Here is a 23,033-nt window from a genome sequence, read left to right on the forward strand (position 1 = left end):
TTAATTTGTTGGTTTTTTTGGTGTTTCAGTTAGTTATGTGGATCTTACCACTGTCAGAGACTAAGGGATAAGAACATAAATGTATTTAAGGAAGAAAACACACACTGTAGTCCAGAGCTATAAATTTACCTGAAATTGCTGGCTACAGAAGTTTTTTCCTGATGTGTGGCTTAACTCTACACCCAGTCTGGGTGTTGTCTTGCAAGCTACCGTCTCAGAAACAGAATAATTATCTTATTCTCAAAAAATCTTTAAGATAGATAGATGGACCTAGTATCACCATCTTGTTTTATAGATATAAAAAGCTGAAACTTGGAAAGATTCTTTAACTGAATGACTAGTGAAATTCAACTTATCCCCAGGAATCTCTTATCCTCCTCCAATGCTTGTTGGTGCTACACTGCCTTATCGATATAGGACTGAGCTTATCTACACTAATCTACACTAATAAAAGAGAAACATGCAAATTGACCATCACTCCGCTACACCCACAACCAATCAGGAGCGAGTATGCAAATTAGCCCAACAAAGATGGCAGCGTCCATGGAGCTGGAGCGAGCAGGAGGCTTGGGTTGCCCCCGGCGATGGAGGAAGCCAAGCTTCCCGCCCTCCCTGGCTGGCCCTGGCCTCCACTCAAGGCTACAAAGTTTCAATTATAGAAGATAAATAAATCCCAGGTACCTGCCCTGGCCTCCGCTCAAGGAGGGGCTGGGAGCTTGGGTTGCCAGGGGCAACCCAGGCTTCCAGCGGCCCTGGCCTCTGCTCAAGGCTGCAAAGTTCCAATTTATAGAAGATAAATAAATCCCAGATACCTGCTTCCAGCAGGCCCTGGCCTCCGCTCAAGGAGGAGCTGAAAAAAAAAAAAAAGAAAAGAAAAAAAGGAGGGGCTGGGAGCCTGGATCGCCGGGGGGGCGTGACCAGCCTGAAAACAGCCCTCAGCTCCTCACCCAGGCTGGCCACACTCCTATGGGGTGGGGGTCCCTGCTGGGGGGCTTTGCCAGCCTGCAAACAGCCATCAGCCCCTCACCGTGTCAGTGGGTGTCAGTTGGAGGTGATCAGGACAGCGGGGGGCGGGCAGTTTGGAGTGAGCAGGCTGGCAGGGGAGGCAGTTGGGAGTGAGCACACTGGCACAGGGGGCAGTTGGGGGTGATCAGGCTGGCGGGGGGGGGGGGGGGACATTTGGGGGCGAGCAGGCCGGCAGTGGGGGGCAGTTGGGGGCGAGCAAGCCGGCAGCCAGAGTGGTTAGGGGCAGTCAGGCAGGCAGGTGAGCGGTTAGGAGCCAGCAGTCCCGGATTGCGAGAGGAATGTCTGACTGCCAGTTTAGGTCCAATCCCTGTAAACCGGCAGTAGGACATCCTTCAAAGGGTCCCAGATTGGAGAGGGTGCAAGCTGGGCTGAGGGACACCGGCCCTCCCCCCCATGCACAAATTTCGTGCACCGGGCCTCTAGTAGCTTATATATGGCCCCTTCAGAGCACTGTCTTCCTTTTGTCAGAACCACTCTGCAGATTCCTTGGGTTTCCTTCTAGATTATAAACTGCATTAAGAATGTAACTACTATAATTATCAAGAACATTCTCTGCCCTAACCCGTTTGGCTCAGTGGATAGAGCATCGACCTGTGGACTGAAAGGTCCCAGGTTCGATTTCAGTCAAGGGCATGTACCTTGGTTGCAGGCACATCCCCAGTAGGAGGTGTGCAGGAGGCAGCTGATCAGTGTTTTTCTCTCATTGATGTTTCTAACTCTTTATCCACCTCCCTTCCTCTCTGTAAAAAATCAATAGAATATATTAAAAAAAGAAAAATAAAAGAACATTCTCAATTTTGGATAATACCATCAACCTCAAAACATTTAAATTAGTTTTGCTAATCTTTTTAATATGGTTTTAAAAAGAAATTGTCATAAAACTCTATCTTTAAAAAAATTGCTGACCCTCTAGCATCGGCCTTAACCCAAGTTTTTATATCCTTTTGCCTCTAAAATCCACATAACTCACTGAAACACCAAAAAAGTGCAAGAATTTCCATGTGCATGAAAAGAAACCATGACAGAAATGCCTTTTCCTAATTTCTTTATGCCAGAGTAGAACAGAATGAGAACATTAGTCAGTTTTTAGTTGAGAAGTCAAATTTGAAGTGAGTACTTAATGCTAAATATTATTGATTGAAAGAGCACATGAAGGAATCAAATTGATAATTAGAAAAAGAGAAATTCCGTTGCCAGTGAAGTAGCCCAAAAAGGCTTTGGTCTCCTCACAGTAGTCATTTGAATCAGCTGAAAGTTAGAATCTTGAACCTTTTAATGTTACTTTGAATTCCTTTACTCCGTTCTCCATGTATTTTGTCAGCTAGTCCCACTAATTGTTTCTCTGCTATCATTAGATCCACCGTTCTTGTGGTCTCCAGTTTTCACCTGGCTTTGAACCTCTCTCTCCTGTGTTTATTTTCCAAATCTCCCTGTGTTCCTTGCCTTTCTAATTTAATCAATTACCTAGATATTTGAATGACTTCTATAGATAGTATTTGTAGCATCTTATCTGTACATTCAAAAATCTAAGGAAATGAATCTAAATATAACTGAACATATGAGACATCCCCTCAGTTTTCCTTATGTGTTAAAACTACCTCACAAAGTCTCTTGTAAGAATAATAATGAGTAAACAGAATATTCAGGGTCTTCAGTCCCCATACCTTTACAATTCTTGATAAGTATCCAGTGTTCTGCTGCTACTTGTGTTTTCCAGAAGTCCATCATCTGTCATAAAAATAGATTTACTCTTTACTCATTCTTTGCTCATCTCTTGTTTCTTTCCAGACTTTCTGAGGTCTGAAGTTCTTTTCCTTATTCTGCATTATTTTTCTTTATAGAACTTATTACTACCTGATATCTGTCTGTCTGTCTGCACATCCATCCATCCATCCATCCAATCTAGCAAGAGACCCTGATACTAGATTGTAACCCTTTTAGAGGCAGGCTTCTATGTGGCTTGTTTAATTCTGTGTCCTGGTTCCTAAAACGGTACCCGACTCATAAGAAGTTTTGAATATTATTTGTCAAACAAGTAGATTTGGTTGAAAAACAACTTTTCCATCATATAATTTACTGTTTTCATTCACTTATAACCATAGAAAATATAGCAGTCTTCAAAATTGCTTTAACTTATTGGCTAATAGCTACTGTAAGCTAAAATGTTAGATGATTGTCACCTGAGAAATGAAGACACCTTTAATTTCATGATTAAATATTTTTAATAATTTTAAAATTAAACTGTCTTTAAAGTAGGTGAGATTTTCTCATACTTTAGTTATTAATGATTTTTAGCCAGTTCCTTGGATTAGTTTTGTCCATTCAGTGCTAGCTAGAACCAACATAAATTTTTCTTAATGAATTACTTTTTAGTTTTTCTCATTTTGCTCTAATTTTGCAATTAGATTCAAAATTCTTTGAGGGCAGAGGACATCTCTTCATACATTATAAAATAAACTAGAGGCCCGGTGCACGAAATTCGTGCATGGAGGTGTGTGTCCCTCAGCCCAGCCTGCACCCCCTCCAATCTGGGACCTCTCGAGGGCAGTCAGACATCCCTCTCGCAATCCAGGACTGCTGGCTCCCAACCGCTCGCCTGCCTGCCTTCCTGATTGCCCCTAACTGCTTCTGCCTGCCAGCCTGATCACCCCCTAACCACTCCCCTGCCAGCCTGATTGATGCCTAACTTCTCCCCTGCCAGCCTGATTGCCCCTAACTGCCCTCCCCTGCAGACCCCTAACTGCCCTCCCCTGCAGGTCTGGTACCCCCCAACGGCTCTCCCCTGCAGGCCTGGGTCCCCCCCAATTGCCCTTCCCTGCAGGCCCGGTTGCCCCCAACTTCCCTCCTCTGCCGGCCTGGTCATCCCTAACTGCCCTCCCCTGCAGGCTTGATCACCCCCAACTGCCCTCCCTTGCAGGCCTGGTCCCTTCCAATTGCCCTCCCCTACTGGCTATCTTATGGTGGCCATCTTGTGTCAACATGGGGGCAGCCATCTTTGACCACATGGGTGCAGCCATCTTGTGTGTTGGAGTGATGGTCCATTTGCATATTACTATTTTATATAGAGGCCTTGTGCACAGGTGGGGGCCGGCTGGTTTGCCCTGAAGGGTGTCCTGGATCAGGGTGGTGGTTCCCTTGGAGCATGGGGCGGCCTGTACAAGGGGCCTGTGGTGGTTTGCAGGCAGGCTACGCCCCCCAGTGACCCAAGCTGAGGCCCTGGTATCTGAGATTTATTTATCTTCTGTAATTGAAGCTTTGTAGCCTTGAGTGGAGGCCAGGGCAGGGCGGGAAGCTTGGCTTCCTCCATCGCCGGGGACAACCCAAGCCTCCTGCTCTCTCCGTGGCTGCAGCCATCTTGGTTGGGTTAATTTGCATACTCACTCCTGATTGGTTGGTGGGTGTGGCTGGTGGGCATAGCAGAGGTATGGTCAATTTCCATGTTTCTCTTTTATTAGTGTAGATGGTAGTTTGCATATGAAATGAAATCCCATCCAAGTAATATCTTTTAATCAAATCCCACTTCTATAGCTGTTGCCAAAAATCTTCCCCTGTTTCTTGAAATGTTTTAGACGCCTTTCCTTACCTAGGGAATAACTTACAGCTTTTGTTTTCTTGCTTACTTACTCTTAAAATCAAATTAATATTTTTGAGAGTACTCTAGCCCTCCCAGATATGTTTATCTTCTTGCTATTTATTTAGTGAGCATTCCAAACATTGTACTTTGTGATCTACATTATTATATAGGTTACTCTTAAGTGCTGCGTTAGTGCTTGCTAGTGAGAAAGTTTGTTCTGTTCTTTAGGAAATTGTCTTTATTATAACTTTAACTTAATAGACAACACTGTATTATTGAAATTATGCCTTTCTGTACACTTAATAGACAACACTGTATTATTGAAATTATGCGTTTTCTGTCCCCATTTTTTATGCTGGCTTATTCTTTATTTTTCATATATTTTTTTTGTAACGGCTAGTTGCGTAAAGAAGGGTATTAAGTTCTTCTATTTCATGCCTAACATTGTGCTTTTTAAAAAGAAAAAGTACATTAGTGAATCTTCCTAGGTGTTTGACTACATGGAAAATACTAGATCTCTGTAGTTAAAGCTTTTTTCCCCTCTTTGCTTCCTCACAGTTTTGCTCACTTTTTGATTGGCGGTTGCAGGTTACTAGTGGGTCTGTTTATTAACTTGCAGAGAATGGGGACTCTTACACCTTCTCTTCCTGGTGCTTAGTTTTAGTTTCTTTTGAAAGTCACTGTGATGTGAAGTAACATGTTTAAGAGTAATGCTTATAAGGCAGTATAGATGTTGAAGATCCTTGCAGGGGAGGGTTGTTGTGCTGGTTATGTTCTTATCCCTTACTTGTATGAGAAACTCACAGTGATTCCTCATCAGTCTGTTTTCCAAAAGCTGTGTGAAAACCATAGAGTGTTAGATTTGGTAATTTAATTTTTAAAATAAGCACATTAAAAGTTTTATATGTTTCTTGATTGGTATTGGGTGTTTTTTAATGGGAGATTGCCAGTTTTGTTTATGGAGGATAAGCCTAAAGATACAAAATGGCGGTTGTGTTTTTGTTTGTAATAGCCAATTTTAAGTAAGTCTGACATCAGTTAAGTGTCTAAAAGGAAACAATGGTTTGTTGTACTCACTTTTTACCCTTCTAAATAGGGGTACTGTTGTTGGTTTTAGATACTGGAATAATCTGAGTCTTACAAAAATGGCCTTTCTAATGACTTTCTTGTGTGTAAGAACTAATGGCTGTCTTTGCTTTCAGGCTAGTTTTGTGAGGTTTGCCCCCACTTTCTTGGTGTGTTAATTGTGGGTGTTGGCAGTGCCTCTTCTGTCAGCTGATCTGCCCAGCTGTATTTCTGTGAAGGCCTTTTGCTCTGTCAGCAGTGTGTTGTGCTCATTCAGCCTTACCTAGTAGAAGATAGCATGAGGGAATTTACTTTAGGATTGGAATTTAGTGTCATAGCTGAGAATGGTTCTGGAGTCCCCAGCGTATACGACAGTTAGTCAAAGCTAAAATTTGAGGAGTCCCATTTAGTGATCACTATAGTTAATAAGACAACCTGTAGAATAAGACCATTTTAATGGTGGTTTTGCTGAGGATGTTTTTTCTAAAAGCTAAAAAACCAGAACGTATTTGTAAAATCTTGGGTGACTGTGAAGTTCTACAAAATCTTTATGATGAACATGATGATCATGTAGAGCATGGGCTGAGGACTGTGTCGAAAGCACAGGGCTATATTGATTGTGTAACATTTAGTAGAGAAGTCTCTTTTTAGAAGTTTTTCCAGTATGTTAAATACAGCCATAAATTCTGGCTGAGTTGAAATTAATTGGATTGCATATTTTTGAGAGGAAACAAAGCACCAACCTTGGAATCAGCAGATTTGCATTTTGGTCTGTTATTAGTGTCCTAGGGATGCTGTAACAAAGTGTACCACAACACTTGGCCTAAAACAATAGAAATTGATTCTTTCAAGAAATTTATTCTTTGAGGTTAGAAGTCCAAAAACAAGGGCCATGCTCTTGAAGGAGGATCCTTTCTTTTCTATTCCAGCTTTTGGTAGCCCCAGTTATTCCTTGGTTTATAGCTGCAACACTTCAACCCCTGCCTCTGTCACATGGCATCCTCCCTGTCTCTGTCTTTCAGGGCACTTCCCCCTTTTATAAATGATGACACCAATCATTGGATTAAGGACCACCTAACGACCTCATCTTAACTTGATTACAACTGCAAAGACCATATTTCCAAATAGAGTCACATTCATAGGTACCCAAAGGTTAGGAAGCACTTCAGCACAGTTCAACACAGTCTTAACCCAGCTCCTAACTAATTTAGTGTTTCAGGGCAAGTGGCTTATGTAACTTGGATGAACCTCAGTTTCTTCATTAAATGGTGATTTTTACCTTATATACTTTATAGGTTTGCTATAAGGATCAAATGAAAATATTTTTAATAGACTTAGGAACATTGAGGTTTGTTGTCTTTTTTAAAAATTATTATAAGGAGGTTTTTATTTTTAGACAAATTCTACAAGGTTGCCCTATTTTCAGAAATTATCCCTATTCACTGAGTTGTCCCTATTTCCAAATTCTAACTTATTAAAATACAGTTTACATTACTTTCCATAAATTACAAATTGTTTTGATTATAAATAATTCATTCTTTTGAAACCTTAATTATGACTCATTATTATTTGACGACATCAGGTTAACACATAGATAGGGTAGGGTGATCAGTGGGGACAATACAGCCTAGCTGAACATGGGCTACATTAGGACTTTAGCCTGAACCATTCACGTGGGCTGAGGACTGTGGACATTGCACAGGAACCAGACACAGTTTTTTAATATATTTTATTGATTTTTTACAGAGAGGAAGGGAGAAGGATAGAGAGTTAGAAACATCGATGGGAGAGAAACATGGATCAGCTGCCTCCTGTACACCCCCTACTGAGGATGTGCCCACAACCAAGGTTCATGCCCTTGATCGGAATCGAACCTAGGACCTTTCAATCCACAGGCCGATGCTCTATCCACTGAGCCAAATCGGTTAGGGCAGTTTTTTGTTTTGTTTTTAATTGTTCATTGATTTTAGAAGGGAAGGGAGACAGACAGACAAAAAGAGAAACAGTCGATGTGAGAGAGAAATATCAATTCCCATACCCATCCCACCTGGGGATTGAACCCACAAACTCTAGCTTGTGTGCCCTGACTATGAATCAGACCTACGATCTTTTTTGGTGTACGGCATGATGCTCCAACCGAGCCACCAGACCAGGCCAGACACATCACTCTCTAGAAGTAGAGCACCTGAATTGACTCAACATTTGTAGAGTGATCCTGAAGTACCAAGCTTTATTTTAATATAATTAAAAATTTATTTTTTCCAACTTAATATAGCTTAGAGACACTGCCTGTTTGTGGGGGAGAAATAAAACCTTTTTTGAAAATGTCTAAGACCAAGGAACTATCTCCTTTGACATTTTTAGTGGAAGCCCAATATATAAATCAGGTGAAAGCAGGTAGCCTCAAGCTCATATATGGAACATAGTTTGGATTTTTTATTTTTAACCAAACTAAAGTGCTGTGTTTCTAATAAATAGCAAATAAGTGGTGCACTGTAGGTGCATTTAAATCATTATTTTGGCCTGGCCGGTGTTGCTCAGTGGTTGAGCATCGACTTATGAACCAGGAAGAAGGTCGTGGTTCCATTCCATTTCTGGTCAGGGCACAAGTCTGGGTTGTGGGCTCTATCCCCAGTAGGGGGCATGCAGGAAGCAGCCAGTCAATGATTCTCATCATTGATATTTCTATCTCTTCTCTCTCCCTCTCCCTTCCTCTCTGAAATCAATAGAAAAAAAGTTTTCAAAAACATTATTTTGTCTCATTGTAGTGCCAGTTAAGGTAAACCATAGTTTTTCATTATCTTTGGCTTTTGAGGAATAAGAAGTTGAAATTTAATATGAATCAGTAGTGAACACTATTCAAATAAGCTGAGCCAGTTTTCTGGTTCCCATCCATCAAATGGAACTTTTAAAAGGATTTATTTTTACCCTTAGAAGTACTTCTGATATATGGAAGATGATGCTTATTTTTAGCATAGTTCAGTTAATATTTTCTCCGATGAGTTTAAGAAATCTTGTGATCTGTTTCTCTCTCTCCAATTTGGTTTAACTCTTTAACTCTTTTGTCATTTTAGGTTGCCGTAATTCTAATGAGGTGACTTAAGATGCCTTTTTGGAATAGCGTATTCCTCTGTGTTAACAGTTTTAAGTTATTGTAGACTTTAGCAGCAGTCTTCAATTGTAGAGAGGTTTGGATACAACAGACCTGCAAAGAGAAATGCTTCTAGGTCACTGTCTAATGCCTCCTGAGACAAGATGATTAGTGCTTTGAGAGTGACGGGAGTAATGTTGGCATAACTCTGTGATGTTACTGATGGGCAGAAGCACAAGGCGGGGTTATGTTGAATACAAATTCAGGAAGTGGCTAATAGGCACTAGAATCGACCTATAGGGCAGGCCCTCGACGTTATACAGTAGAGAAAAACCTGTCTTTTAGCCACACTTCACAGAGACAGGTGAGGAATAGCACTATCTTTAGTATAAGATATTGGAACACTGCACTGTATATTTACACTGAGTGGCCAGATTATGATGATCTCTGAATGCATAATAATCTGGCCACTCGTGTGTGTGTGTGTGTGTGTGTGTGTGTGTGTGTGTGTGTGTGTGTGTGTGTGTGTATTACAGGCCCGATGAATTCATGCATGGGTGTGGTCCGGCCAGCCTGGCCAGGCGGAGGTGACATGAGTGGTTGGCTGGTTGAACTCCTGGCTTTTATTATATAGGGTATACACTGAGTGGACAGATTATTGTGCATTCAGAGATCATAATAATCTGGCCACTCAGTGTATATCCCTATACAGGTGCATTCAGATGCACCACCAGTGGTCTGGCCATGTTCTAAACATTATCAGAAAACAACCTACTATTCCATGACTCAGTTTCACAGCTAATGTCTCTGCAGAATCCTATTAAGTAGAGCCATTATTTCTTTTTATTTTTGCTAATCCTCACCGAGGATATTTCTTCATTGATTTTTAGAGAGAATGGAAGGGAGGGGGAGAAACAGAGAAAGAAACATTGATGTGAAAGAGACACATCGATTGGTTGCCTCCCCCATGCACCCTGACCAGGGCCAGGGGTTGAGTCGGCAACCAAGGTACGTGCCCTAGACCAGAATCGAACCCCAGACCTTTCAGTCTGCATGCCGATTCTCTATCCACTGAGCCAAAGTGGCTAATGCAGTAGAGCCATTATTTCTAAATGTTTTGATTGCACAGCAGTATCATGAAAATATTCTTTAAACATGTACCCTCAGTGTATGTATATATTAGATACATTAAAAACATGTTAAAAAATAGAAATTTTAAAAGGGTAAAAATTAACAGGAATTCTAATATTTTCTTCTGATATCCCACTTTGGAGACTATATTTATACAGAGCTTATTTTCACCAAAAAAACTTTTTTTAAAAACATGTTATAGATTGCTTACTGTGGAAGTCACTGCTTGTTGCTGAACAAGAGGTAAAATCTGTTTCCTCCATCTGAGAAGCCTAAATGTGATGATAATGTGGAAGTACAGTGAGTGGTTGATGGTAGAAGAAGAACCCTTATCAAAGAAACAGAGTGTTGAGAACACAGTGCAAGAACAGCACAGCCTCGATGGCAGTTGAGCTGGGCTTCTTACAGTAAAACTAAAGGCCCGGTGCCCAATATTTGTGCATGAGTAGGGTCCCTAGGCCTGGCTGGTGCTCAGGGCCTATCGGGGCCTTCAGGCTGCTGGCTAGGGCCTTCCTTCTGGCTGCCAGCCAGGGCCTCCATTCTGCTCTGCCCCCTGGTGGACAGCACATGTCATAGCAAGCAATCGGTCTCCTGGTTGAACTCCCGTGGGGACAATTTGCATATTAGGCATATATATATATATATATATATATATATATATATATATATATATATATATATATATATATATATGCATTTGGTTGAAGGTGGTTGGGAAGGTTGAACTAATATTTAAGAAAGCAATGTGCTGATTTCTTTGTGTGTATTTCATTCTCAAGATACCATAAAATGGTTAAAGTGTGTTGTGTGTAGATATTCTAAACCCCATTTTATAAAAGAGCCAGGATTAGGCACTTTCTCAGGCTCCTTAAATCCTGCTTCTTCTTATCCACCAGGATCCTTGTTTGACCTTTTATGTTCTTTGTTCTTCCCACTTTCCTTGCAGCATTTCCTTTTCTTCTTTTCTCATTTACTCTCTGAGCTGACTGCTTTCTCACCCATGCATGGTGTGCCTATGCTTTGGTACATGTGCCGGAACCAGTGGTACCAGATGGTCCAGGGTTGCTGCATGGCTCTGTCCTTGATGCTCTCTGCAGTCAGCCCAACCAGTCTGGGCCACAGCCTTACCTGCTTCAGATGGGTATTGATAATATGAAACTTACTGCAGGAATATTAAGTTTTATTTTCTCATATTTTAATTTAGCTACATATTTATAGGTATGAGATGTACGTCTAATTATTTTACCAATTTAAGAAATAGTAGAAGTATAGTTAGAAATTAGCACGTTTTCTCCCAAGGAAAATTGATCTTCTTCAGCATTATTTGTAAGCCTCTAGGAATTCTCTCTACCTATATGCTCATACATTGAGGTGAATAAAAGTGTTCCCTTTGATCATATTCTTCAGGGGCTTTATCAGGTCTTCGGACCGCTGCTCTCATGAAAACTTGTGGTTTAAGAAGACACATTAGTGTGGGGCTGTCATAGGAGACTTGTGACTTTGAATGCTATTTAACTGTAATAAGCAAGGTTTTTGTTTTTATTTTAACAAAAGAGAAAATTTGTTTTGGAGAAAAATCCAGTAAATCTTAGACTCCCTCCAGTTCAGTGACTGATGATCACCAGTCTCTGATTTAGTTATCCATGGCTGGTCTAAAGGGGGCATAGGAGACATCTTTCTAATTAAGTTGATACTTGAATCCCCAAACCCAGACATGCTTCCGTGTCCTCCCATCTGTAGCTGCTTATGTAATTCCATCATCTTTTCCATTGTTTTTGAATATTTATTTCTGAGAACAAGGTATGAATTAGGAAAATGACTCAACCACTGATAAAACTGATGGTGATTTCTAAGCCTACCAATTTATCTTGGCATCCAAAACAGCACATTGCATATACTTGTGATACAGTGTTTGCTGAAACTCATTGGCTATTTATTTTCTATAGTGTTTGTCTTGAATGAAAGAGAGAGAGAGAGAGAGAGAGAGAGAGAGAGAGAGAGAGAGAGAGAGAGAGAGAGAGAGAGAGAGGGAGGAAGAGGAAGAGGAAGAGGAAGAAGAAATGAGATCACTTTGAGCCAATAAAGACAGATTTGGGATCATGAAATCTTTATAGGATTTGAGTGTTGAAGTATGAATTGAAACTTTTCACTTAACTTGGATTTAATATGCAATTGAACTCCAATAAAAAGGACAGCTTATTTTATAATTGCTCTGTGCTTATATGACTGCAATCTCATGCAGGGGGAGGGGAAAGTTACAAGTTTGTTATGAACTAAAATGGCTCATGTCTGGTTTGAATACTCTAAATTGTAGGCTCAGTGAAGGAGATACATGTATGAAAATGAACATCTTGGCTCTTCAGGAACTGTCTTTCTTTGAGGGAATAGCTAAGCTGATGTTATTGAGTTGAACAGTCTACTTGCCTTACCATATATTCAAATTAAATGATAGAAGAAAATTCTAAGAATCAACCAAACATATTTAAGCAGGAAGCAGAATAAAAAAATCTTTAATTTCCTAAATTCTGGGCAGTTAGACTAGGTGACCTCTAAGATCACTTTCCCCTCCCAGAGTGTACACATCAGCTCCACCTGTCTAGGAATCAGGCAGGGGCCAACTCTATGTGCAAATAGTGTGAGCACTGAGGATAGGACTTTGCATGTCTTGTGAAGAAGGAAGGAAAGAATATTGCAGCTTTTGATATGTTGGGTCTGGACTAGGTCAGAGATTGCACAGCTTTTGACAGACAGACTGGACACAGGAAGCCATCTTCCCTCATTTATAAACAACAAAAACACAATTATGTACTTTTTCCCCTCTCCGATGCACATCATATATAATAAAAGGGTGATATGCAAATCGACCGAACGGCGGAAGGACCAGTTGTTATGATGCGCACTGACCACCAGGGGGCAGACGTTCAACGCAGGAGCTGCCCCCTGGTGGTCAGTGCACTCCCACAGGGGGAGTGCCTCTCAGCCAGAAGCCAGGCTCACGGCTGGCAAGCGCAGCTGCAGTGGCAGGAACCTCTCCCATTTCCGTGGCAGCACTAAGGACCCCTCTGGGGATGTCCAATTGCCAGCGGGAACAGGCCTACGCTGGCAGTCGAACATCTTTCAAGGGGTCCTGGACTGCGAGAGGACACAGGCCGTGCTGAGGGGTCACCCCACCCTCCACTCCCCAGTACACAAATGTCGTGCACCGGGCCTCTACTATAGCATAAAAATCTTAACCATGGGTCAGCTTATATTGACCTTTTTGGGTAAAAGACTTTCTTCCTTTGGAATTTCAGAAACAAAATTTGTTTTCTGAAAGACACATGCCATTGGATGCCATTTAGCTTAACACGTGACTGAAATTTTTGTTTGAATTTCATTTTCTACAAAGGCTGTCTTTATATTTAAAGTTGACAAAACAAAAACCACTTCTTTCATTACATTTTCTGCTTTCATGTTCTGTCATTCTGAGCTCTTTTTTTCTTTCCCTCTCTCTGTCTTCTTCCCCCCAGCTGTCGGCAGCATCCAGTCCCTCCAGTCACAGTCCTCACAGAGCCTCAGGAAAGGACCCTTTTGCAGAGCTCTCTTTGGAGGATTTCTTATAAATCACTTTAGGTATTACTGCTTGTTGGGGGAGATGGGGACTTAAGTACTTAAAAAATTTATCAAACATGAAGCACCATTCACTCTTCTCCTTAGTTCTTTAAAGGACTCTAGGTTCCCTCTCTTCCTCCTCTTCCTCTATTTTTTAGGTGAAGAGTAAAAATAGATCAAGATAGGACAGAAGGGACAAATAACTTTTGGAAAATAATATGATTAGGAGGTATGAAATCAAAAAGACCATTTCTCATGTTTATATGTAAGCATCCACTGCTCACAAATACCACCCTTAAAAACTGGGTGTTTTAGTCAGTTTAATAGAATCATAGAGAACAAACAACACCGTTTTTACACATCGGCTCAGAGCTTGATTGGGAGTATCGTTGGTTTAACATAATGGCCAGGGTTAGTGTGAAAAATTCATTTTAACCATTTCTTTAAAGGGCTATATTTTTATGTATGCCTTTTCATATAAAAATAGTAACATCCACCACCCACCCCCCAAAAAAAAACAACACAACAACAACACACACACACACACACACACACACACAACAACAACTTATATTGGTACTAGAGGCCCACTGCACAAAATTTGTACAAGGGGCTCAGCCCTCATGGCTCCACGGCCCCTCCCACTGGTTGTTCCAGAAGGTTGTTCCGCCGTCTGGTCTAATTAGCATATTAGCTCTTTATTATATAGGAAGGATTATTTATTTACTTTTGTTAAGGGCAAGTGAATCCTTGGGGCCTTTTTGATAGAAGGCTTGTGCATTTGATCCACACTGCCTGTTTTTGCTGGAAGACAATGTAATTTGTTCTTGCTGCTGTAGCCCACAGTGCACATATACCTTCTAGATCTTGAGTTTGTACTCTTCTGATTTGATAATAGTTTACTTGTACTTCTACTTCTCTGGATGAGCAGCTTAATGGATATCATGAGGGAAGGGTCTGAGTGAACAATGATACCCAATTGAAAAGTATTTCCTTGTAGATCTTTCGGATTTTTATTTATATTGTAAAGAAATGGTTTAGTAAGCATAATATTACTATTCCCTTAACTATCTCTAATTTTATGATATCATTTGGAAATAATGTTTCAAAGTTTGCTTTTCTAAAAAATATTTTACATGGGATATTTGTATTCATCGAGAGATTTTCTGAACTTATGAAAAAATTGTTTATTTGCCTTCTTCTACCCCTTGGTTTTTAGTAATTAGAAGATATTTATAATTATGCTTCAAATATTGAGTTCTGCCACATGATAAACTGATAATACTGACTTTGTTTTATAATGAGGTTTGTGATAAGCATGCTATGAACACTTCTGAGTCAGTTGAATGGTAAAAGTCACAAATCAGTTTTATTTGTGAGAAGACATCCTACAGTGCAATGAATTAATAACTTACACGCTTTTTTTTTTCCAGATACAGTTTATGTAACTAGATGGAAGAGAATGGAACTATTTCAAAAAGACAAGTGCTCAAGCAGCAAATATTTACTTGCAGCAAAATCCAAACTGCTGTCTCTTAAACTCTCTTCTTCCATTAGAATGCTACAGTAACACAGTGGAGGCCCATGAAGGAAATTGGGACTAGTCTATAGGAGAATGTATTAATACAGTTTATAAAGCCAAGAATTGCCATGATTTCAGACTAAGATCTGTCTTTCTGGTGACTAACCCTTCAGTTCTTTCAACTTATATTAATACCCATAATCAGTAACCTACCAAGAAAAGCCCTTATTTGGAAAGTACAAAATTTGTATTTGGAAAAGCTGCCGGAGGGAAGAGCTGTGTCCTTAACTATAATGCAGCAGGACTCTGGGGGGATAAAATCATAACTCTCAATTATGCAGTATCTTTCTTTTCTCCAATCCTGACAAAAACAATAATTAAAGTTAATTTTTCTTTTTTAAAAAAATTATATATTCAGTTTGCAGTAGACATTCCTTAAGTATTTGTATTTATTTATGATTATCAATTTACGTAACATTAATATTGTATCAAAACTCCTTATGAAAATGAGTATGGATGTACACAGTATGTTTGATTTTTATCCACAAGAATGAATCTGATTCAGAATGCTTTTCAGCTGACATACAGAGCACTAAATATTTTAAGGCAAGTCCATAGGTCTGAATTGCTTAAGAATTTTCAGTCTCTATGGGATTTAGAAAAGCATTATAAATGCATTAATTCTTTTAGTCAACTCTGTGCCTAGGATTTTGCAAGGGAACAGTTCACTGACTAGGAAAAGCACTACATTAAATTCAGCATTAGTGCATCGGGAAGGAACTTTACTGCTTTGTGCTTGGCATGTCATTATTTTCCATTTGACATTAGGGCCTTTCCAAAATGAATGTGAGGAATTGCTTTCACTTCAAGACTTTCCTTCTTTTCAGTAAAACTCTAGGAGGTGTTATAGGGGGAGGGAAGGGGACAAAATCCTTGAACTTTTTATTTGGCTCATGCCATGTTATGATCATGTACCTTTTAAACAAGGGGAAATAATATCTTTAAAGTTGATGTGTAGCCAAGAGTTTAGTTAACAAATAAACTGCACTGTTGATCGGTGCTTTGTGTAAATACATCTTAACATTTGGGTTGAGAGGGGCCTTAAGAAGGAAAGTTTGTTGTAGGAAAGCAATTCTGTACATGAGTTTAAGCATACTTGTTGCATTGTCTGCAGATTCTATTTTTGTTTACAATATTAAAATGTATGTTAGCAAAAATGGGTGGATTTTCAAATAAAATGCAGCTTCCACAAAACTTTTATGTTATTCTGGTCTGAGGTACATTGTCATTTTTTTTTCTTTATCATCAGTATCATTTTTTTGCTAATAAAAGTATATACAGGTGGTTATATTTGCTGATTTAATAGAATGTAATACAGTTTATTCCTGTTTTAACTTAATTTCCAAAAAGACTTATCTTAGTACTTCTGGTTACCTTCAAGGCTTATTGATAAACTGAACTACTTAAAAATTTTCATTTTTGCCTTTTGATCAGATGTCTTTGGTCAGGTAAGTTCAAGGGAGAGAATGCTTTGAGCATTGACATATTGATGCATGTGGTTATGTCTGCCAAAGAACCTCTGACTGTATCATGTGTCATATTGAACAGTAAGTAGGATTCAGAATACATAATAGAGGATTAAAAGCTTTGTGCATTGATAAATGTTTGCATTATATTTGCCATGGTTGGAAAAAATAGCCTTTAATCAATATACTTTGTTAATTTGACCAGTTTTTAAGTTTCATAATTATTAAACCATTTTCATATTAATTGGAAAATTGCTCTTTTGTAAGTTAACTTCCTTATCATCACAGATTTTTATTTATCTCTTCTGGTGTTTGAGTAGGTGTTACATTTGAGGTCTGTGGCTTGTTCCTTTTATGTTTCCTTATATTAGTATGTTTCAGTTTGTGAAGATGCTTTGTAAATGTTTCCATCTTACTTTTTGTTCACACAACTTTTGGGCTTGTTGGATAAATAGGTATTGTCCATACTTTACCCATATCACAGATTAAAATCAGGAACTAAAAAAGAAACTTGTTCAGATTGATGAGCTGACAGGCCAAGGAGTCAAGTCTGGTTTCCTGGTTCATTGTTTTGCCCGTGACCTGCTGTTGTTAATTCAAATGTGTAAACTGAAAAGGGAATTTCCTTCTGTGGTCTAGACTGATGACCACTCTTTATTCCCAGATGATCTTCTCCTATGGATCACATTTCCTGCCTCCTTTCTGATGCATTACTGACAAGGAAAAATACAAAGCATATGCTTATATTAACTTGAATCAAAATATAACAGGTGAGGTAAATCAGCTGTTGAATGCTAATTAAACCAGGTTATAAGCCTGTACATGTCCATACCATTTTATGACCCAACTAGCATAGTAGTGGCTACAGAGAAAGATAAGATTACTAGCAGAAGGCATCTATGCTCATTCCCGATCATTTTCAAAATTGTTTGATGTATCACAGAAGTATTATGAGGAGCCACAGCACTCAACTTGATAGCTCACTCTTACCTTCCAGAAAAGATGGCGCCACCGCTTCCATCAGTGGCCTCTGCAACTATACTAGGACTTTCTCCGGCCACACTTGCTCCTTCCGTGAGTCTGGCCAGCTCTGTTTGATTCTGTCTGAATAGGTTCTGAATGGAAAGGCTGCAATGTCATCTTCATGCAGTCTCAGAAAACTACAACTAATTTCTTGCCCTTATTAAGAAGCAGTGTTCTATTTAGTGTGTCACCAATCGGAAATATATTCTAAGTTGCTAGCTGGTATTTCTAGTCTAATTCTGGTATAAGCATTTAGTAAATGTAGCACACAGGTGTAGTTTTTATGCTGTATCAAACTATCCACATTGTCAAAAATTGTGCAAAGCTCTATGGTATTTCTTTTGGGGCAGCTATGACTATCTTGAGGCAGAGAGCTAGAAATAGAGAAAAGCAAGGAGAAAGTTAAATGGAAACTTGGATTCCTAATAAGTTCTCATTCAAATCTCATTTTCTTGACCTGTTACAAAAGCTAATTTCAAAGTTGGTTTTGAGATAAAAATTGCTATCTGAGAATCTCCTAGGGAGCTAAACCCCGCCCTGCCTGAGCCTTCTACAGCCAGACACTCCTCCTGTCTCCCTTGAGCCTGGGCAGTTGGCAGCTATCCTGTATGACCAATAAGCAAGTGTTGCCTTACCTTGCTCTACACTGGGACTGGAGGGCAGGAAGTATCAGGAGAAGGGAGCAGCCTCCACTCCCTTCGTGCACCTGGACTCCAGGCTTCTGCACTCGTGTGCAGAATTTACCATTGATTTCCTTGGCCTTTCAAGACCACTATGTGGAAGCATGAAGAGCACTATCCTGGCTCTGCCAGCTAGCCTAGTGGCTGTTCTAAAAGACAAAATGAAATCTCTTTTATGATCATTTTTGTCATAAAGTAGCTTTCTGACACAGAGCTCCTAAAACTTTCATACTTTGCTAAGTGTTCAGAGCACCAGGAGCATCTTTTGTTCTGGTCCTTGTATTTGACCTGTTTCTGACACAGCGCCCCTGAATCCCTGGGAATCTCCTGGGTCAGTGGTCGGCAAACTCATTAGTCAACAGAGCGGCAAACCACGGCGGCTCATGAGCCGCAGTTTGCCGACCACTGTCCTGGGTGATAGTAGTGAGGTGACTTGTCAGGCTCCTGAATAGCTGTAGAATGGGGGCTGGTCACCAAAAAGACACAACCATGATTAAAAGCTTGGAACTTTCTGTCTCAACCCCATCCTCCAGGAAGGGGAGGGACTGGAGACTGAGTTAATGATTGATTATACCTACACGGTGAAGCTGTCATAGAAATACCAACATTGCCAAGTTAGTGTGGCACAGTGGTTGAGCATCGACCCATTAACCAAGAGGTCACTGGTTGGATTCAGGTCAGGCCACATGCCTGGGCTGTGGGATTGATCCCTAGACATGCAGGAGGCAGCTGATCGATGATGTTTCTCATCAATGTTTCTACCCTCTATCCCTTCCTCTCTAAAAAAGCAATAAGAACATTAAAAACAAACGAACAAACAATACAAGTGAGAGCTTCCAGGTTGGTGAACATCCACATGTCAGGAGGGTGGTGTACCCTAACTCACAGAGACAGAAACTCCTGCACTTGGGATTCTTCCACGCTGTACCCATGTTATCTCTTCATATGGCTGTTCATCTGTATCCTTTATCATAGCCTTTATTATATAACTAGAGGCCCAGTGCACAAAATTCGTGCATGGGGGGGTGGGGGCTGTCCCTCAGCCCAGCCTGCACCCTCTCCAATCTGGGAACCCTCAAGGGATGTCCGACTGCCCATGGATCGGGCCTAAACGGGCACCTGGACATCCCTCTCACAATCCAGGACTGCTGGCTCCCAACTGCTCACCTGCCTGCCTTCCTGATTGCCCCTAACTGCTTCTGCCTGCCAGCCTGATCACCCCCTAACCACTCCCCTGCCAGCCTGATTGATGCCTAACTGCTCCCCTGCCAGCCTGTTTGCCCCTAACTGCCCTCGCCTGCAGGCCAGAGTCCCCCCCAGCTGCCCTTCCCTGCAGGCCCAGTCGCCCCCAACTTCCCTCTGCCGGCCTGGTCGCCCCTAACTACCCTCCCTTGCAGGCCTGGTCCCTCCCAACTGCCCTCCCCTGCTGGCCTGATCACCCACAACTGCCCTCCCTTGCAGGCCTGGTCTCTCCCAACGGCCCTCCCCTGCTGGCCATCTTGTGGCGGCCATCTTGTGTGTTGGAGTGATGGTCAATTTGCATATTACTCTTTTATTAGGATAAACTGGTAAGTGTTAAGTGGTTCCCTGAATTCTCTGAGCCATTCTAGTAAACAATTGAATCTAAGAAGGGGGTTATAGAAACCCTGCATAGCTTGGTCAATCAGAAGTACAGGTGACAACCTGGACTTAGAATTGGCATCTGGAGTGGGGGTGGGGGAGCAATCTGTGGGACTGAGACCTTAACATATGGGGTGGCGTCTGTGCTAACTCAAGTTGGTGTAAGAATTATAGAACACCAGCTGCTATTCTGTGATTGATGTGGAAAATCCATACACCTGGTATCAGAAGTATTAAAAAGAAGGTGGACTATTTAATAATTATTGTTTTAGTAACATAAATCCATTTGGAGAAAGGGCAGAATTCTCTCCAACATATACCAATATAAATTCCAAATTGGTTAAAGAGATAACATGTAGGGAATTAGGAGGAAAATATAGGTGATTATCTCAAATAGGAAAAGGGGAAGGGAAGGATATGATAACCAAAAACCCCAGTTCACTGAAGAACAAATACTAATGACCATTGAAAAAAGTTCATCTTTAGTAATAACTAAAATTTTCAATGAAAACAATAGTGCTCTCCAAGTGTAATGTTATTATTTGTTCCTTACTCAAGTGTGTGGCGGAGACACTTTTTTATACCTATTTTATAGATGAGGAAACAGGCCTGGAGAGGTTAGTCACTTACTGTGTGATCTTTATCAACTAAGTGGTTGAGCTGTGTTCCTGAGTCTCTGGTCTGGCTCTGGGTCTGCCCATACCCCTGTGCTATAGACTGGTGTAGAGGATTTGTATATATAACAGCACAGGCAAGAGTGCACAAACTGTTCATCTAAAGCTGAGGGGGGTATTAAGCCAGTACAGCTTTTGGGGGCGGGGGGGGGGGGGGATTGACGATAGTTGTCAGAAGTTTTGAGAATTCCTACCCTTATCCGGAAATTACACCGTTAGGAAGTTTACCCAGGGAAATAACCTGCTAATCACATCTCCCCAACTCTGGCAGGAGCCTTGTATGTTTATAGGCGGAGGTGTGGGGTGATTAAGTTCTTTTAGGCACGCGGCCCTTCAGCGCACGGCCCTTTTGCACACGCTGCCCACCCCCATGTTGGTTTTTGTGCTCGGGACACCTGGGTTTTTGCACTTGGGAATCCTTTCCTGAAAGCAAGCGTATCGTGCTATAGTTTAGAAATTGAGAAACAATAGTGTCTTGTGGATGATGGCCCAGTGACATTTTCTTCCTCACGGGAGGGTTGGTCTGGAAATGAAGTGGGAGGAGGGAGTCTTGACTGAAGACTAGAAATACAGATCCTAGGTGCCTAGGAGAACCAGCTTCTTTCCCCATCACCCAGTAGCGAGTTTTACTGTCCTGAGATTTAGGAGGTAAGTGCAACTCTCCAGACCTCTCGTCCTGGCTTGTGTATGGGACACCAGAGGACCCACAAGGCATTTTTAGTTGCACATTCAGGCAGCTTCTCGGCATGGTTTTTTTATTGCAAGCCTTAGCATACATACATATTTCCCAGTTTCCACACTGGTAATTTCCCCCAAAGTGTTGCTTTCTGAGAAGGGTGGGGGTGGGGTGATCCAACACAAGGGGATTCATGTGTTTGGCCCCAGCCCCTGCCCTTCAATCCTGTGCCTGTGGCTCACTGCCTATCAAGTGTCTAAGACCTACAATTCCAACCCTTCTCAGCCGTAAAACGTCCATATAACGTTATAACGTACTAATTCGGTCGAGGGGATATCTGTTAAAGCTGAAAGTCTGTCATATAACAAAGTAGGTTTTCCGAATGCATATGTTAAAAAATTGACAAAACAGTTTTCCTGTTTTTACTTATTAGACACGTTTGTGTAATTAAAATTATGTATGAGAAGCTTAATTTCATAGAAAAGTTTTCTACCGGTATTACTGTAATTTTAAATTTATAATAAATAGGTCTAGTAAATGCGTGCACTCACTAGTCACCCGAGTAAACAAATGCACAGGGTGGGGGCATGGCTTAGCGCACGTGGGAACATCAGCTGGCTTGTGTTAAGACTGCTGCAGAAAGTCACCCCACAGGACAACAGAACCAATTACCACGTGTGATGCAGTGTGATCACATGCTAATCATCCATCGAACATTGTTTACAAGTGGTGACTCTTGGATTTAATTATGTAGACTATAGTTGTAGATATGTAATATTTACTTATGTCAGCGAAATTACTACAGTGTTTTTTCCAACATATGGCCTATTCGCTAAAATTGGTTAAAAATGACGAATGAATGAATAAAAAATAACCTGTTAATTACAAGCTGTAGGGGCAAGCAAGGATATAGCCCAATCCCCCCTCCCAGTCAGTGGAACAGTGTCCACCTGGCAGCAGCCACGAGGAGCAGAGCAGCACTGACCTGAGTGTTTCCCATGTCCCTGACTGCTAGCAAGCTTCACCGGGCTCTTTGTCCTCAGTCTGCATGCAGGCCTTCCCCAACACGGCTCTCTCCTCTCTCTCCCCTCTGCTAGAGATGCCCCTAGCCTACCCTGGCCAAGCGTGGCAACTCACCCAACAGGCCGCCATCCAGTCTTCCCCAGATGTAATTTATAAAGGATGTGTCTTTCCCCTCTGGTCACCCACGTGATTTTTTCGGACAAGCAAAGAACAGCATGGTGCTCCCGGGATTGGAGCTCTTACAATACATAAGCAAATCTTGGGCAAAGCATTTTAAAATTAACAGGTTGTTATGACATACAGACTGGAAATTTTGTCCATTAAATCAAAGCCTATTAAATACAGGGTTTACTGTACCTCCATTATTGAAATTTGTGCTCAGGCTTTTTCTTTTCATTGCCTCTTAATAGAACTTGAGTTCTCTGCCCCTTTGCATCTGTATTTTTTTTCCTATTTTGCTGTTCAATTCCTAACACCTCTGGGAGGGAAAACTAGTGACTATTTTTAGGGACATTGTGAATTGGACAACCCTTTCAAAAAATCATTAAGACATCTGTATTCGCCCTGACCGGTTTGGCTCAGTGGATAGAATGTTGGCCTGCAGACTCAAGGGTCCCAGGTTCAATTCCAGTCAAGGGCATGTACCTTGGTTGCAGGCACATCCCCAGTGGGGGGTATGCAGGAGGCAGCTGATCAATGTTCTCTCTCATTGATGTTTCTAACTCTCTATCCCTCTCCCTTCCTCTCTGTAACAAATCAATAAAATATATTAAAAAATAAAACAAACAAATATCTGTATTCTTTGCCCTGT

The 23,033-nt window shown here is 41.1% G+C and overlaps 1 protein-coding gene across 24 annotated transcripts in view; it reads left to right on the forward strand.

The window, feature by feature from the left end:
• Positions 1-16,265, forward strand: part of PICALM (phosphatidylinositol binding clathrin assembly protein) — a 119,015-nt gene extending 102,750 nt beyond the window's left edge. For 12 of the 24 annotated variants that reach the window (XM_080641830.1, XM_080641848.1, XM_080641841.1 and 9 more), the window contains 2 exons: positions 13,397-13,499; positions 14,912-16,265. In XM_080641830.1, the coding sequence (XP_080497956.1) occupies positions 13,397-13,489 (93 nt within the window). In that variant the 3' untranslated portion in view covers positions 13,490-13,499; positions 14,912-16,265. The remainder of the gene's footprint in view (positions 1-13,396; positions 13,500-14,911) is intronic. The other 12 variants (XM_080641853.1, XM_080641833.1, XM_080641831.1 and 9 more) reach the window with 1 other exon arrangement.
• The last annotated feature ends 6,768 nt before the right edge of the window (positions 16,266-23,033 follow it).

Source organism: Plecotus auritus (assembly GCF_963455305.1).
Source record: "Plecotus auritus genome assembly, chromosome: 9".
In the NCBI taxonomy this organism is placed as follows: Eukaryota; Metazoa; Chordata; class Mammalia; order Chiroptera; family Vespertilionidae; genus Plecotus; species Plecotus auritus.